At 42.2% G+C, this 18,788-nt stretch overlaps 1 protein-coding gene across 1 annotated transcript; it reads right to left on the minus strand.

Annotated features, from left to right (window-relative positions):
- Window positions 1–3,494: 3,494 nt before the first annotated feature.
- Window positions 3,495–18,598, minus strand: tcp1 (t-complex 1). The gene is made up of 12 exons (XM_022235534.2): window positions 18,443–18,598; window positions 16,633–16,718; window positions 16,017–16,145; window positions 15,298–15,395; window positions 15,010–15,120; window positions 14,693–14,874; window positions 13,788–13,914; window positions 12,966–13,141; window positions 11,812–11,935; window positions 8,686–8,878; window positions 7,453–7,616; window positions 3,495–5,536 (listed from the first exon to the last, which is right to left on the minus strand). The coding sequence occupies exons 1-12, from the start codon at window positions 18,510–18,512 to the stop codon at window positions 5,356–5,358; spliced, it is 1,641 nt and encodes a 546-aa protein (XP_022091226.1). The 5' UTR covers window positions 18,513–18,598; the 3' UTR covers window positions 3,495–5,355.
- Window positions 18,599–18,788: the final 190 nt, after the last annotated feature.

Raw genomic sequence — 18,788 nt, forward strand, 5'->3', positions numbered from 1 at the left:
AAAATGGGATCACGTGGTCCTTTATTTTAGCGACACCTTTAAAGCTCTTCTGGGCGTGTTGTGGCCTGTGCTGCACCAGGATTGCGCCAATACCTTTACAAGGGAAAAACCAGATACAAGCGAAAAATGTGGACTCGATCATCTGCACGATTACCCTAAAGGTTTTGAAATGACTTACCGGTATAAGTTTACATGTATGCAGCGTAGGAAAATAGGTGATCTTTTTTACGTTTTGGCTCTAGACACCTACATGTATAATCGCTGCATCGGTAAGCCCTCATGGTCTTATGCTCTGCCCTAACACGCTAACTCCGCTAACCTGAAGTAAGCTGCTTCAAATAACTCTCCTCGAACAGAAAATTCAGAGGGGGTTAGGGGGAATAGGGGAGGGGGAGATGAAGCAGAGGAGAGTCAAGCAACTTTTTGGTGTGTGAGCGTATAGTGCTTTTGTTTTATGGCACGCCTTTGGTATTTTCGTATAAAGCCCTAATATTTTCCGTAGGCCTACAATTTTTCTTTTCCGCAAAGTGCCTACTGTATTTATTGGATAATTCAGCTCTGCGCTTGATCATTCCCAAAAATGATCTGTGACGGTCCCAAAGAAACGTTGATCTTCTCCCTAAAACAATCGTCAAAAATTGTTTGGGGCTACAGACTGATGACTAGAATGTTCTCTTTTCAAAAGTGCGACCCTGCGTTGCGGAGACGATCTCGATTACGTAAAAGGTAGACACAACAGGAGGGCGCTATTTGGTTTCGGTAAAATCTTTTGCGTTTACTTCAAAGCTCAGTCGGAAAAAACGCCCGAAATATTAACTTAATGACCAGAGTCAGTGAAGCCATATAATAAAATGGAGCTGGGGGGGGGGCTTTTCCACAAGGTCCCTATTTGGTGGGTAGTCCTGGGGCCAAGGGTACGGAGGTAGTCTGGTAGCCTAGCCCTAGTTTAGGGCTACCCCAGTATATACACGACAGGTTGGTGAATTTATGCCTGCCACTGGTCAGGAGTGTCCAATCCTAGCTACTGTCTAAGCTTTAACGATGACTTGCCAACAGGAGGTATCCGAAGCTTTTTACGGGGCACTCCCATCCATTCAGTCCCTGCAGCTGACAAACTGGCTGTGCTGGGGAAGCTCAACGCTTGCGCGAGTCACAACCGTGCCACTAATTACTCAAATGTCACAAGAAAGCTTGAAACAGTCAATAGGAACTCAACTGGGGAATTGTTCCCCGGGGGGGGGAAGAGATTTCGTTGGCCTTGTTAAACATCCACTCATCCGTTTTTTTGTTTTTTCTTTTGTTTTTTTTTTAAGTTGGGGGCACCTGGGGACACTGGGAATTCGTGGGGGCACGTGGCTACGCCCCTTATTCTGGGTCCCAGTACTATCTGCTTGGTGCAGGACTGGGCCTATGTACCGACTTGCAAAAGGACACGAGAGATATTGTTATCACCAAAGCTTTGCCTTACCCTGGCTCCTCAACTGACAAGTTATCTTGTATGCCCAATTTGCAGATTCCTAGTAGTCGCACCAAACGCAAGACTGCCAGTTGCGCCTCAAGAAAATGGGATGTAACTAAAATCCACTTCAAATCTGGCGTCTATTCCTGGCCTGACCTCCACCCTAAATACTGCCCAGCGGAGATTCTAGAACTGAATTTAGATAAGAATGTGAAGGGGGCTTAGAGGAGGTTGAAAGTACCAATCCAGTACTGGTACCAGTACAGGTCCGGTAAAAAAAAAACTGACTGGCTTAACGACCAGGAGGGCAAGGTTAAAGCTGCCTCAAACGTCCCCTGCACGCTCTGCGTTAAGCAAGTAGCACTGCTTCAAGTCGAAGCCTAATTACGAGAAATTGGAACACTGAAGGATAGCTGGTGGAACAAGGCAGATGGACTTAAAAACTGGCAAAGGGGAACCTCTCACAGGGAGCATTCTCTGCACTCAAAGTGCTCTATGAACCAAAAACAAACACAGTTGAACCGATCAAAAGTGCACACGGCCGTCACCTGCTCACAGACTTTCTATCACACTGGAACTAGCATTTTCAGTAGCTTTTTAACCAGACAAGCAACTTCTCGAGAGGATGAGGCCACCGATCACCTTCATAGCCGTCCCACATGACAACCTTCTGGGGTGTTCATGTGCAGTTGACGGTATCTTGTAGACATGCTCCTCTAATTTTTCGACCGCTGTTGGAATAGATGGGGCTGCCTCAGAATTCCAGAGACACGCTAATAGTAACCATCTATACAAACAAAGGGGATAAGGGAAAGCAGTGTGGCGGCTCCATATTGTCAAGTACGGGTAAAATTCTAACAAAGATCCCGCTAAACCGACTCAGGATTATATCCAAGAGCATATATACTCCCAGTCAATACATCTTCAGAGTTGGATGCTTAACGACATCACCTCCTTCTTCGGGGCAGCTACAAAATAAAAACAGTGAAAAGGCACTGGGAACAGAACCAGATGAGCATATTGGTGTATATCTCAGAAATCTTTGAGAAATGCTGTCAATCGGGAGACACTATGAAGGGTGCTCAGAGTACACAGAGAGTACACGTCTCTCACAGACGCCAATGAATATCTTGTCCTGTACAAGAGTCATCGGGAAGCTGACTGCTGTGCAGCATAGGTATCCGAGATAGATCATGCACGTAAGTTGGCAAAGCAAAATTCTCTTCAAACAAGTACTGGAGAAAGCCGGTGTAGACAGCTGAGCTGGCCACACAAAGTGTACATCCAACAACAGTCCGACTGAGCCAATCTCCTACGGAGAGCTGGCAGAGGGCAAACACAATCACAGAGGGCAAAAAGCTCAGATACAAAGATGTTCTGAAGTGTAATTTGGAAGCAAATGGTCAATGTAGATGTATGGGACCCGGTAGCAGACAGGCAGAGCTGGCATAAAACTTACCAAACTGTAGAGAGAAGACGTCTGGACCTATACACCAAGGCACATGATAATGCAGACGCCATCAACAGGCAGTCATCAGTGTCACCACAGTATAGTGCCGCAAGTGCAACATGGTGTTCCATGCTGGCCTGGCTGCTTATCTCAGGACAAACGAATGCCTACAAAACTAAAACTCTCTGCTTCAGTAAACACTAGATCGATGGCCTGTCGAAGCCAGTAGCACAGGGGGGGGGGATATTCAGGGCATGTGTGGTCTGCAATATCCAGCCAGAAATGAGACCGAGGGGTACCCCCAACTTGCCCATTCGCTATACACACACAAGGTGTATATATCCCCCAAGATGTCTGAAAAGAATTCCTCAGATTCCAGAGAGACAATGACCAACACAAAGCAGGGGGTTCTCTCTGTCTCTCTGGGCTAGATTATTCAATAGGCAGACAGACAATTTCCGATCTATTGAAATTTTTAAACTCTGTTCATAGCTTGTAATGAAATACAGCTGACTCTAACATCAATAGCTTGCTATTACAAGAACACATCTAGCTTTGACAGTAAATCACATTTGAATTTAATACTTAGCTGACGGCACATCAGTGAGACAGACTCACACGTTTATTCACAACTACATGAAAACTTCACCACTGCTACGTCACTTAGCAGTGAAGAGTTTTTTTTTAAGGTATTCTTTTCAGGAAAGTCATTTGAATACCACTGACAAGGAGGGAAAGTACATTTGAACCATATTATCACAAGGGAATTGTCATCTTCTGTTGTGGTCAACCATTAACTGTCATCTTACAGTGGTCAGCTGTGAACAACTCTATCAAAGTCAGGAATAGGTCTGTTGTTTTTAATGGACTGTAAAATCTTTAGATTCTCTGATTCCCTACATAGTACATGTAAATGCCATTGTACTTTACAATCAGTAACCGATTCACAATACATGTTCCAAAATCTCCTCCGAAAATTTGGAAAAAGTACATAATACCGGCGATTCACAATAGTGCGCCACCAAGAGTCTGCAACGCGTTGGCCAATCACAATGCGTGAAATCTGTTGACCCAAAGCATGTTTGGAAAGGGTCGACAAATTTCGCGCATTGCGATTGGCCAACGCATTGCAGACTCATGGGGGTGCACTGGTGTGAATCGTCCGTATTTAATGGGTCATCTCTCAATTACTAGTTGCCCAACACAGAGCTGTAGTAGGAAACTTGTAAATGCATGTAAACATGCAATTTAGGGGTCATCCATTTTTGTCATCATTTTCACAAGCATACAAAGCGTACTCTTTTCCCTGGCCCCCCTCGCCCACTAAAAGAGTACAGAATAAAATGATGAATTCTTTGTGGTGCCTCAGGATCCATTCTAACTCACAATGTACGGCTGTTAATGTGCAGCAGATGATCAGAGAATAGTGGCAGGAGGAAAAACAACGTCCATGACAGGCCTCGACATTCACGGATTTGCGATTGCCCGGGACAAATTTCTTCTCTCACTTCGGGCAAGTAAAAATTAAGGACAAATTGCCCCACTGACAGGTACTTTTTTCTTAAAATAAAAGTGTCCATTTTTTGTGGCCAAGAATAGCAGTCAGCGAATTTACCTTTGATTTGATTTTGTTCTTCTTCACAAAAGCATATAAAAAGTGGTAAAAAGTATACAGTTATTTGGTTACAATGATTTTTTCCATCATTACGTACATGCACAAACTCACATGTGTTAAGCACGCTGTGCTTTTAGCAGGGCACCTTTCCACACAAGGGAAAATGCATACATAAATAAACTTTAAAATACACTTCTGTCTGGGTACCAAACCTCATTGCACGCACAGCACACTTAGCTTTTAGGGAAGCTCGAAGACTGTTTTACAAGTGGCTGTGATTTCAACATTAGTGAATTCTGCCTGGTGCCCATGTGTGAACTTTTTTCATATATGACACTAAGCAAAATCGTCGAATGGTTAAAAAATAGCCATTGCCTGGAGTCCTGCGCACTCTCTACTCACACGCAATATAATAGTTGGGGGTGATAGTTGGCCAGTCTATGATAATCGTCATTTTTAACATGTTTCTAAAGCGTACGCAACCAATTCACCCCCTCCCACCCAGCGAATTGTTTGTATGCTCGTGAAAATGAAGACAAAAATGGACGACCCCTTACATACCGAGTATTACCAATTTTTCTGACTTATTCCTCGTTTTGATGGAGCATGTCACATGAAACAGACACTTTTCTTGGGTTCATTTTTGCACACTGTTAACAATCATTACATTGTATAAATCAAAAAAAAGAATCCTTGATTCTGCAAACATTACACCAAGCTGGTACAGTATAAAAGAAAAACGCTCAAGCAGTGACAAATAATACATTATCTTCAACCATGTTTTGTTTTAAGTTAGTACACTCAAATTTTTACGGCGCTACTCGGGGGTCGTCAATGTTCTTCCATTGGTTCTTTTTCCTCTGGCGCCAGCTTGATCATGTCATCTATTCTCAGGATGGTGATGGCCGCCTCAGTGGCGAATTTCAGACACTTGATCTTGCAGATGCCCGGCTCAAAGACACCTGCCTTCTTGTTGTCACGGACGGTGCCCTCCACTAGGTCCAAGCCAACCCTGGAGGGGGAAAGAAAGTCAATTATCCAGGATCAGGAGACGGTCACTTAAATTATGGTGTCATCACACTGTTGCTTAGGGTAAGACCGGGCATAAACTACAGTTGACCACTGGACAATTGCTTTCATAACTATGCACACATGCAATACAGTCACTTGCAAATGACCCTAACCAACTCATCACCACTTTACCACTCTATAATGGACTGCAACTCTCATGGCGTTCATGGCCAATGACATCGCGTACATTGCATTGTTCCCTCTGTACCAATAAATGCAACCATGCTCTAGGACCTGGTTCTGAAAGGTCAACTAGTGTAGGCCATCCATCATTCAGACAGGTGTTCATCTTCTCTCCAAGATGGTGTGCCAGACCATCACAAGTTGCTCAGCTCCTCAGCTAAAGCCAGTGCCCAGTTTCTCTTATATTCCAGGGTGGTGAGAGGCCAATCAGAGGAGGCAGCTTGCTCCAGGACACAGTATGCAGCTAACATTGGATTTGAACCCTTGACGTTCGGGTCAAACTCTAAACACAAGGAGCAGACACTCACATACCAAAACAATTGCACTCAAAATCGTGCCTGGAGTTACCATGCCAAGAAAATTTTCCCATCAAAGCCTTTGTCACAATACTCAATGCTCATTTTGTGTTCTGGGTTTCAAATCAATGTCCCATATGGACATCTCATCAACTAGAGAGACCTGTGAGTGAGGTGGTGCCTGTGAGTGTGAGCTGCTCTGAATTCCACTCCCCCCCCCCCAAAAAAAAGAAAACCCTCCTTAAAATCCACTAAATGAAAAGTAGTGACTTGTCGCAAAACAAAGTCAACAAGACGGTTGTATAGACAAACACATATGCCCCGCCAAGACTGCATGAAATCCCCTAAACACGCCATTGTTCATTTGAGTTTTTGACCTTGAAACTTAATATTTTGCATCCAAATTCAACAGGCTTCTTAGGCCCACTGAATACAACTTACACACCAAATTTGAAGTCCACAGGACATGTACGGAAATTCCCAAGTCATTACGCTGACAAGATTTCTATATTTTTACCCAATTGGACCTTGAACCTTAATAATTTGCATCCAAATTAAATAGGCTTCTTGGGACCACTGATTACAACTTACACACCAAATGTGAAGTCCACAGGACATCGCGCTGACAAGATTTCTATTGTTTTAGCCGATTTCACCTTGAACCTTAATATTTTGTGCCCAAATTCAATAGGCTTCTTAGAACCACTGATTTAACCACTTGCTGCCGGATGGTTTGAAAAATGCAGTGCACATAATTAGGACTTTTTCAAGATTTTCAGTTTTCAAAATTCTTTCAAAATGCATCATTTCAATTAATGGACGTTTACACCCACATGAATTACTGTCTGGTGGACACTCTAGTCTGACAGACAAAATCTATTGACGCCTGAGTATTTCAGCCAGGCCAGCAGCCTTGTAAAAGGAGCCCAGATTGTGCGATGTTATTTAACTTTCTTTTATTCACAAACCTGGAACAGTGCGCTGCTGACCTTTTTCAATAGGGGCCAGATTAGCGTGCAGCAGTAGTGTGTGGCTCATCCCTGCGGTGGTGGAGCTCTTTTGTCCCAGGTGGTAATCCACTCGCACTAAATGCCCCAAACCGTGGTATAGTGTTTGGAAACGAGGCTGGATTTTCTCCACTATTGATTTTGAAAGTTCTAAGAATCAGAACATGCAATTCACTGCCTGGAGAACAGTTTGAAGCAATTCAACTGGGTATTGCAGATATAGAATTCCTCTCATTATTTTCAGGCATGATTATTACTGAATTCCAATAAATTCTATTCAAATTTGATACAAATGAGTTGTCCAAATCTTGGCTCAAACTTTGTCTCTGACTTTGACTCTGACTGCTTTTCAACCCCAGAATTTCCCTCACCATTTGAGCTCCGCCCTGTCCGCTTGCATCTGAGAGGTGTTGTGGTAGGCTCGCAGTTTGGCCACAAGGTCCACCGAGTCCTTGGCAGCATTGACAGCCAGCGTCTTGGGGATGACCAGCAGGGAGTTGGCAAACTCGGCAATGGCCAGCTGCTCCCTGGAGCTCTGTGAACAACATAACCAAGCAGAAATATGTTTAGAGACTCATTTGTTCTACACATATCAGGCTAACACCAGAAGCTGACATCCAAAGCTACTTGTGGTAATATGTGCCAAGATACATTCACAATCTGTGGATATGCAGCAGAAATAAATGAACTTGATGCTGAAACTTGCCTTACATTTGTACAATGGCACAACATGTTTGATTCTAGCTGCTTGCTACGTGGTGTCTTTGGGCAAGCCACTTTACCCAAATCTTCCACTGTCAAGTATTAAGCACTTCGCGCCGGGGGAATTTATGAATGTTGATGATGCTTAGACGGGATAATTTTCTGTTCTTCTGTTTTCAAAATTCTTTAAAAATTCATATCTTCATTTAATGTACACTTAAACCCACACGAAGGACTGTCTGGCTTCTACTCTAATCCCACTCTCATCTATTGACGCCCGAGTATTTCAGCCAGGCCTGCAGCCTTGTAAAAAGAGCCAGATTGTGCGGTGTTATGTAATTTTCTTTTGTTCACAAACCTGGAACAGTGCACTGCTGACCTCTTTTCAACAGTAGCTAGATTAGCGTGCAGCGGTACTGTGTGGCTTATCACTGTGGTGGTGGAGTGCTTTTGTCCCCGGTGATAATCCACTTGCGCTAAATGCCCCAAACCGTGGTAAACTGTTTCAAAACAATCTCCACTATTGAGAGTGAAAAAGGTTCGGAATTCCCAGCATCCAGGTCTTTTGCTACAAGTACAGTCTTTTCTTACAAGGCCCAGTTCCCTTTGTCCGATTTTGGAGACCCCGGCCACGTGTATAGAGAATACGTGTCCGGTACCGGCAACCCCGGCAGCAAGTGGTTAATAGCACTGGCTAAATGAGAACCACCTAAGGACAAGCATCCCAATCAAGAAGAACTGTAGAGGAAGAATTCTAACTGCTTCCCATGTGCTATTCTTGGGCACACCATGTCACTTCAATTAGTGGATCTATAAAAAGTACACAAAAATAGTGACAAGTATCACTTGGTAGCAACTTTGCTTTGATTCACTGAATCATGGAATCTGCATCAAAGACTCACCAAGGAGGTAGCCAGATTCTCCAGGTAGATGGACAGGGCCGCCTCCACAGATCCACCCCCAGGTACCACAGACTTGCTCTCCAGGACCCGCTTGACCACGCACAGGGCGTCGTGCATCGAACGCTCCATCTCATCACACTGGTAATCGTTGGCCCCCCGCAGGATGATAGAGGCTGCATTGCGCACCTTGGGCCTGACCATCAAATGCAATGAAAGGGATTATTCCAGACACGCAGCATTAAAGGTCTGTTCTGTGTTGTGGGTGAGCTGTTTAAAAATAAGAGTCTTTTTCACCTGTTTGGGTGCAAGAAACTTGGTTTGGACCCCCATCCCACTGGTTCATAACTTTGCATAAATTTCTGAACAACGCTTTATTGTACTTCATATCTGTGTTAAATTGAAAGACCCTCGAGAACAGCTGCCCAAACAGTGTTCATTGTATTTTGTTAGTGTGAGACAGATTTTAATGCAACCTGATTGCAATGTCCTGTAGGTTACCCCCCAAAACAGCCTGGACTTGCCCCTGCACATGTATGTGTTGCTGGGAATTGTCAAAGGATTTGGAAAGATTGAGGCAATGGTCACATCTTCAGGGAATAAATCCAAGAAACAAAAGGAAGATTGAGGTTGTATCCAATTTTCACATGGAGGAAGTTGGAGGAGTTTACAGAATTGTAGTTGTATCCTAGTAAAACAGGCCTATGGGGTTAGTGTTAATGTCAATGCTGACTTTCTGAAGATGTGTGAAGAGTCCTACACTCACAGGAAGCTGACCTGAATATCAAAGAAGTGGCCTTCTTAGATAAGCACTTGGTGACATTCTCTACTATGCATCTCTAAATTTAAATGCTTCATCAAATGTTTCAAGTCAAGCAGAGAAAGAACTTGTGGTTTTCATACAAACGCGTCCTGATTGTGCCTGACTTGAAATTCTTTGCTGTACGAGACCTGTGCGTTCTCCAATACCACTGAATGAGGCACTGGAGTGATTGTATGATCTCATAGGGTACGGGCCAGTTTGCTTGACCCCAGAAATTTACTAAGCACAGAAAACATTTGTTTACCAAACATGCATCTTTGAAACACTATTCTTGAAAACTGAGTCCTTCAATTCAAGAGTTATCAATGGCACATGCAATGAATCTCCACCAAGGACGAAAATCAAGCTCTGTGTTGTGCCGCAAGTAGGTGCCAAGGTTCAGTTCAAGTTCAGTTCAGGCTTGGTTTGGAAATTTTTTGCTGAAATTCAGTTCACTTCGGGTTTGGACACGTACAAACACATGCATGTACATACATGTACATATACAGTGTACATTAGACATCGAAGAGCCCGCTACGACCGTGCCGTATAGTACTTCTGAGTGTAAACTAAGTTAATACAAGCAATCTCCTCTCCATCTCCATCCACGAGCAACCTCGATGTGAACATAATTTTTTTCTAAACTTTTTCCCCAAGGTTAGTTTGGGAGTTAAAATTCCACAGAAAGTTACGGTTGGATGTGTGACAGTTTGCTACTGTGTTTTGCAGACCAAAAGCAGTGTGTTTGGACCATGCTTGACTCAACAAAATGATCGTACTACCATCGTTTCAAAGGATGTGTGAAAACAGAAAACAAAAACCAGCATGCTCAAATGGGAGTTCCTTCTTTACAGGATACAAGATCAAATTAGATTTTGAGCGAATTGTGTTTTGGCTATGAAACAGATTCAACTGCCAAACCATAGCTTTCGATGTATTAGAACCTTGTTATCAAGTCAGCATTCTCTCCCAGGATGGCACCCACATGGCCAAAGTGGTGATTTTCCATCAGTCTTTCTCAAATGGATAACAGCATTTTGTAATTTAAGATTTGCATAAAACTTAGAGATATGGCAAAATTCCATTACAACGTGTTCGCACTAATTACTTTGATCAAACTTGATCAATGAAAGGCAAGTTGGGCCAACCGTGTGAACAAATATCTTGTTGCGCACTAGAGCACTGCACTGGCCCCCCAGGCAAAATTAGTTTTCCCTCCAGAGTTGCGTTCGATGAGTTCAACTATGATCAGCATCCAATCAAAATTCACTTTAGACAGCCATTTATGACATCATTGGCCTGACGATGTGGCTATCTGAGATTGGCAACTATAATGCTAAATCTGAATACACATACGCACAGTTGGATGTAGTGAGAATTTAGAATTATTGTGCAACGGAAATGCGGTATGTTGCATCTTCTCGGTTGATTATTAGTGAATTCTCATCACGTGCTCTTTACAACCATCGCATGATGCAGGGCCATCATAAGTTTACTGTACATGTATGTACATGTACAGTATATTTATAGTACGAGTGCACTCATTATCCATTTTTCATTCTTTGCTTTTTTTATACCATTTTCGTGCGTGCATTCCGTGCACTGTCAATGCCATGCCATATTAAAGCCTAACATCCGAACCGACCAGTTTGGTTCGGTTTGAAAGTGCCATTTTTGACGATTTTTGGTTCAGTTCGGCTGCAGCGCTACCCCTGTGCAAGGTACATTTTAGTGGAGATCAAGATATCATCCAATGTCTATGAAAACCTGGTGTGTTCAGTGCTTAGCAAGCATGTGAAGATTTCAAGTACCAGAGTAGTTGACAATACTGTTAACATAAGAAATACAATTGGTCCAAACTTGTGCCTTTAGGCTGATCCTTTAAAACATTTTAACCCATCATTCAGGAGTGATAAGATCAGATACCATTCCCCACTCTTTCAACCTTATGCCCTTAAATATTTTGGCTGGGAACGTCTGAGAATCCATCCATGACCCCATGGCCAATTTAGCAAAACTACCACATCAGGTTCCCAGTAAGGTAATCAAGCCAAAAAAATACTCTGCTTGGCTCGTCGAAAATGTAGAAAAATGGTTCCAGGTTTTGTGGTTTGAAAAGTGAAAGTTTTTACGAGGTCTTTTATTTTGGTATAAAGCTGCACTCATTAAAATGTACTCTCAACAACCAGCCACAAGTTGACTCCTGCAATTTTTACATTTCTTTTCATTAACACTCACACTAGTAATCTAACTCAACTACACCGCTGTGTTCATTGCACAAGGAAGCTGAAAACATCCAGCCTAACTGTCAAGAGGCTTGGACCTACCCTTTGATGAGGATGAGTTCATCATCACATACACGCTCCACGCACACCTCTTCTGCCTGGCCCAGCATGTTGGGCTCAAATGTTTCCTCGCCTTCTAGATTAGCTAGGGTGACCAGCAGCTGGGCTGTGAAGAGTCAGAGACGAGGGGGTACAGGTCACTTAAGGTTTTGTCCCATTATCTGGTGATAAAATGTCGCGCTTAGAGTTCTCCTGCTTACAGAGGTAGCCTGGCAGCCCATCAAGCTTTGCTTGTTTCTCAACAGGTTTAAAAAGTAGCCGCTTAACTGTCAAATCTGGCTGTCCAGTTTAAAATTCTGCGTGCTACGTTTATGTTCTTGAATACTCCCATTTAACACACAGCATTATCTTGATTTTGAAAGCCTAAAATTACTCCCAACATATGAAGAAGAAAAACTTACCCTCTGATGCCCAGAAATGAAATAAATAATTATGGGGAGGGCCGAACATGGGCACTGAACCCCCATGTTAAAGCTTCGCTTCACTCTCACTTCATTATGTTTATCAGTCCCACCAAGTTAAAATTTAGAACTTGGAGAACACAGTGGTGGTGCATATAAAGTACTTCATACCCCGAGGTCTCAAGATACTTCACATCTGCAATTTGTCAAGCGTTCACATCTGCCAATACTGGTCTTCAAGACACGACATCTCTAATCCCATTGCTAAACAGGCCCACAAACATTCATTGGATTGTCTCCACTCCATTGGGAACACAGATGCTGACGTTGCCATATTTTAAGTACAAATGGCGAATCCAACACAACCACCATCTCTGCCTCACAGGCACCCATTCATTCCCACCTACCCAAGACAACCACAGTGCAAGCCCATTAAGTAGTCACTGTCTGTCAAAAGAAAGCGATAGCATGCATTTTCAATGGCTGAAATTAACATGCGTACCACAGATGTTCACCGAATATGTGTATTCTATACGGAAAACTAGCCTTCGCTACAGGTCATAAAATACCCTCACTTTTGCCATATTGCATTATTAGTTTAGCATTAGCGAATTACAGAATAAATCAGTATAATACTACATGGGTATAAATTTGTATAGTATGATTTGTAACAAACTATTTTATCTCCTATCCTATAAACTACAAATAAGGGACATCACAGGTGCTGCGAGGTACCTCCTGTTGCTTTGGCAATCCTCTTCAGGTCCTGCTTCTTGCATCGTCGAACAGCCATGGCGCCTGCTTCCACAAAGTACTTGAGGCAGAGGTCATCAATACCGCCAGTGGTGAGGATCACATTGGCTCCAGCCCCGACAATCTTCTGTATTCTCTCCTTAGTGATGTCAGCCTCCCTGCAAAGAAAGCAGAAAAAAACAACTTGGGTTGTATTTCTTTTTAACACACAAATTTTCCGTGACCTTCTTCTTTGTATTCAATCACACAGACCATTCTCAATAGCCAGTCCATCAAATTTTCTGTGCAGCTGTCCCACAGACTTTCCCAGGAAAAGCTAACCAAACCGTAGGAGTACTTCACATGCAGATGACAGTGTACACTGCACTGAAACCTTCTGAGGGCAACTTGTTTCAAGGGATGACAATTATTTAACTTCCTTCCAAAAGTCACTGAGTGTTTTACCGGATTTATACTAGCCTGTCAACTCCCTGCAAAGATGTAATTCTGTCTGCTATCACTTTTAAAAAAGGTATCAATCTCAAGAATGGCAACAGTGAGTACCACCCACTGACATATCAACAATATACATTTAAATTACTATATTATACTATTATTATTATTATATTATATATCATTATATATTTGAGAAGGGAACTAGACAAGCATTTACATGTACACTGGCCAAGTCCCAATTACTTGGCTATAGCCGTCATGTAACACACAAGTCTATGGGACATGGCTGCAGTGTGTTATTTCTAGCCACAGCTAGGTAAACTGGACATGGCTACAACAAGACTGTCACCCCAAGGGGTCCCCACACACCTTTGTCTGATGGCATCCAGTTTCTCAGGGTCTTCCACAATGACATGCACGCCCAGGTGCATCTTGGCCTTCTGCAGACTGAAATCCAGGCAGGCAATCTTGGCAGCGGTGATGCGCTTGACCATGGCTGCAAATAACATGGGAAAGAATGGAGGAAAAACTTAGCTGCAGTCACAAGTCAGAAATCATTTTTAAACCCAGATGTCATATTTGACATCATATTTATACACTTTTTATGACATCATTCACTGATGATGTGGCCAATGACGCAAGTGATTGCTAGAGCACCATACAGTGAATCTCTCAATTGAAATACAAATGTTTCAGGTCAAATTTCAGGAGTATTTATTGTTAACAAATACGACTCCCACTAAAACTTGACATGAAGCAATTTCCTGTTCGAGATCCGCTCGTTCTTCAAACGCCACATAGCAAGGCGTTGGAGTGATTTTGATCTCGCCACGCTGAGAAGAGACTTCCCAAGCTCCTGCTGTGTAAAGAAAGGTGCCATATACAGAAATTATGTTTGCTTTACCAAAACTGGTGAACAGCCCACGTCATGCAATGCACATTGCTTGACACGTGGTTCTCAGCTGATATTTGCCTTGTAGATCAATTTGCAGCTGTTTCTCAGTTTTGAGTCACTAGTGACACATTCATAGCATTTTATCGTAAGAGAAGAAATCATGCCTCAGCTGCTTGACAGAAAATCCTGCTGAGCAAATTTGCATGCTGAGCACAAAATTAGTGGAGTACCCATAACAAAGAAAACACACTACATTATGTTTTGGATGGTAACCTGACTTTGTTAAGCAGTTATATTCTGCTTAGCAGATATTTGAACCCTGTGAAACTGGATACAGGTGTACAACACAAGTGTGCAGTGTCTTGGGGTTCATTATCACCTTGAGATGCTGGCATACAGTTCAGTGCGTAGCCACTGACCAGAACGCTCTCCTTAGCACTGCGGCCATGGGCCTTCAGCACATTGATGGCCTTGATTGGGTACCGGACGATACCCTTTGGATCGGTCAACTTGACTGCCATGACAGCATCCACAATCATGTTAGCAAAGAAGTCCGAATCACTACAACAATTTGGGAGTCAAGGAAAAAGACAACCTGCTTGCCAAAACTATAGGGAATCTATTTGCCACTGTCTGATATCTACAACAAACCACTACAATCTTTGGAATGTGATACACATATCAAGAAAAGGATACCGTCCAATCAGCTTGGACGACATGGAAGTCTTGGCTGCATTTAGGATGCAATCTTTGCCCAACTCGTCCACACCAATGGTAAGATGTTCCTGGATGTATTTACATGCCTCCCTGGTGACCAAAACCAAAACATACCCATGTTAACAGCAGTTTCATACTGTGAGGCTCAACCTTCAACTTACAATCCATTACATACAAATGGTTCTATCTGCATCTTTGCATAAGATCAGGAATATCTCCAATACATCCAAATGTTTTTAGAAATGAACGGAAGCAGACTGGACCTACTTGCAGGCTAGTCTGTAGCCGCTGATGATTGTCGTAGGGTGAATTTTCTGCTTGACCAGTTCGTCTGCGTTTTTCAACAGCTCAGCTGCAATAATAACCTGCGGTGGAAATGACTGAGTTGAGTATCACTTGGCAAACAAGAAATGACGACTATTTCAAATTAAATATAAGCCTACAATGTTACCAGTAAACAGTATCTCTTTAATTCAGACTAAACCTGAAGCCACAAAATACTCCCAATGTAATTCAGATCCAACGTATGGGCAGCCGCAATATATTTCATCACCGTCATCATTAACTGACACTTGATGGTACTTGAGTGTGCTTTTTTCACACAAACATTACAGAACCTGGTAATTTTGGGTTTACGAACCATAACTGAGCACTATGTGTGTACTCTCTGTGATTTTGTTCCTATGGAGTGAAACCTTCCTGAATTTCTGAAGTTAAAAGGCTTTCAGGTACAATTTTTGTCCAAAATAAATTTGTGTAAAACCATTTAAAGCATTTTCCTCTGAAAGGCATATCCCCTACATGCTTACATGTCAATTTGTTAAAAACAACTTATTTTACAAGGTGCGGTTAGTGAAACCAAAAGTGTTTGTTATGCAGTTTTCAGAAAGTGTCCACATGAAGAACTTGAGATTCAATTCAGGAAAACCGTTTTGATTCGATACAGACCAATGCTGTTACCACAACACATTTCAGTCAGGCCTTACCACAGACGTGGTTCCATCGCCCACTTCTTGGTCCTGTAAATCAGCCAGCTCTACCAGAACCTTGGCTGCTGGGTGTTCCACCTCCAAAAGCTTCAGGATGGTGGCACCATCGTTGGTGACTGTCACGTCCTGTACACGCAAAAGAGAAGAGAAGACAATTCAGTATGATGTGCCGCCTTTAACCTTTAAGCCTAGTGTCCATATCTACATGAAGAGACGGAAAGAGCATCAATGCTCAGATTTCAATGATTTGCAGTCACTTGGAAACAATGTGTCGGAAGCAAAGCACGCAAAGACAAAGACAGTCAGCAAAACAAAGTCCAACAGCCTCTGTGCACAAAGTCCCATATAGGTGTTTAACTTTGTGTGAATGGGGAAGGTTAGGGCCAGCAACCCTTGGGGGTTAGGGTTAAAGGCAGGTTCATAATTGACGTGGGAAGGAACAATACAAACTTGTGAAATCAAATCAAGTGCTCATACTGCATTATTCACAACTGCTGGACATACTTTAAATAAGCAAACTTCCCTGCAAATGTTTCACAATGTCAAATTCGATTCACTCTCACTGAAGGTTTGAACCGGCCTTAAGACAATCTTCAGAGTAACTGATACTCACACCGACATCGTCCACCAACATCTTGTCCAGCCCAACAGGCCCCAGTGAACTCTTGACAATGTTGGCCACGGCCAGTGCGGCAGTAACTGCAGGAGCAGAAAACAATTATATGAACAATGTACTACTGGCACAGATTCAAAGATGGATCCAAAACCAAATTCTTGGGGGTGGAGTCGGAAAGGGCAAAAATTTTGAAATTGTTTGATTTTACCTTTTACGACCTTCCCAAAGGGCAAGGCTAAATTTTAGGGCCCAAGCTTTACATGCTTTAGGAAGGAAGAAAAATGAGACAGTTCAATGAAAGAGCTTCAACTGTTTGATTCTGAAAGGCTAATGGTGATCAGGATCAAAGCACAAAACTGATGTTCACAAAATAGACACGAAACAGTGCAGTGAAACCTTGTGCATTTGTATGACATTCTAGTAACTGTTCATCTGTGATTTTTGAAGAAATTGTTCAATTCTCTGACCGCCGTGTTTCTTAACCTCTATTTTACAAATTCTTTCACTAGAAAAATAGAAGTGTATTGATTGCATATCGGGGGACTGACAGCTACTGCAAGCCTGGCTAGAACCTGGCTCAGTGATAAAAGAAGAGCAAAGATCATAAAGCAGGGATGCCTAGGTGACAAAGGGCGAGAAGCAAAAGAGATCGAAGAGAGGACACTCCTTTTTTGACTTCTCAAAATCTCAGATTGTTAACTGGACATCACCATTAGGCATCATCATCTAGTGTGACTAAACTAAGGTGCCATGCAGGGCAGGACTTCCAAAAGCCCTCCCTCTTTTAAAAAACATACCCCCTATCCCAACCACTCTGCTCACCACCTAGGCATCCCTTAATATATTCACATGTCTAATTTTTATTAAAATCTGTGTAGAAAAAAAGAAGAGTTAAAGTAAAATTTTTTGAAATAGTATTGACTATTTCACTTTAGCAAAAAATGACAGAGTTCATAAGAATAGGGGGAAAAACCAAAATGAACTTAATCGGTCAAGGAGTTGTGGAGGTTCGCTTGTTTGTAGCTTGTGAAAAAGCCCTTTTGTGTTTAATTTCTTTATGGTAAATCTGGTTGATTATGGTACCACAGAATCTTGTTTCTTCATGTAAACAGACATTTCATACAAGTATTACATTTTAAATTGCTAATAACTCTTCAACTTCTCAATCCATCTCTTCTCATTTTCCTTTGAAAGGCGTCTATGGGGAGACAGTTCATGGATATATCTTGCTCAAAATCAATTTTTCCATGTTGGGAGGTGTTTGTGCAGAGAACAGGTCTATTGTGCATGTTTTAGTGGGGGATTAAAGTAAATCTTGGCCAATTGACAACTGAGAAAAAATGTTGCATTTAGCAGTAATGCCTTTTTTTGTAAGATGTATTACATGTATTCCAATAAGTCAGCCACATATTATAATGCAAATGTTGAGTGATAAATCAGGGGCTGAAAAGTTTAAAGAGCAAAATCATTTCCAATCACCAGTTTTGTTATAATATTAGGCATCAACTCCCTGTCATGCCTGTGCACAAAAACCAAAGAAGGATGTCCAAAGCCCCCCGTCCTATAATTACTCCAAAGCCCCATGGCATATGTTCCTTGTTACAAATTTACGGATGATCTAACTGATCACCAAACGTCAAATTTTACTGCTCTTATTATTATCAGTTGCAGTCATCTAATACTGGCGGAAATAGGTGCATTGGGGCGTACATCACAATAAATGAGAATGAGGATTTACAACACGCGTTGCCCAGGCCATGCAGGCCTAGACCCACACCTAAATGCTAATTATTCCGAAAATACTTACCATTCTGATGTCTGACCGTGTCACCAGATGTCCTCTCACCAAACACTGATAACATTTTTGAAGTCGACATGGTGGATTTGTATAATTACAAGTTTTTAAATTTTAGATTAAATTTCCCCTCCCTGCAAACAACAGTAGCTGTCTCATGCGCGCAGCGTGCTACTTAGAGATACTTTACTAAATAACATGTAGTTGAATATTTACCTGAATTGTCACTTTCAGGCGCATTTAAAGTTATTCTGAAATTTGCATCGAACTATAGCCGGAACATTCACCCTAAGTTTTCCCAATTGTAATTTTTATACTGGGAAAATTGACTTACTAATGGCAAGCATGGACACTTTTT

This window comes from Acanthaster planci, linkage group LG02, assembly GCF_054643075.1.
Source record: "Acanthaster planci isolate LZ-2023a linkage group LG02, COTS_SCS, whole genome shotgun sequence".
In the NCBI taxonomy this organism is placed as follows: Eukaryota; Metazoa; Echinodermata; class Asteroidea; order Valvatida; family Acanthasteridae; genus Acanthaster; species Acanthaster planci.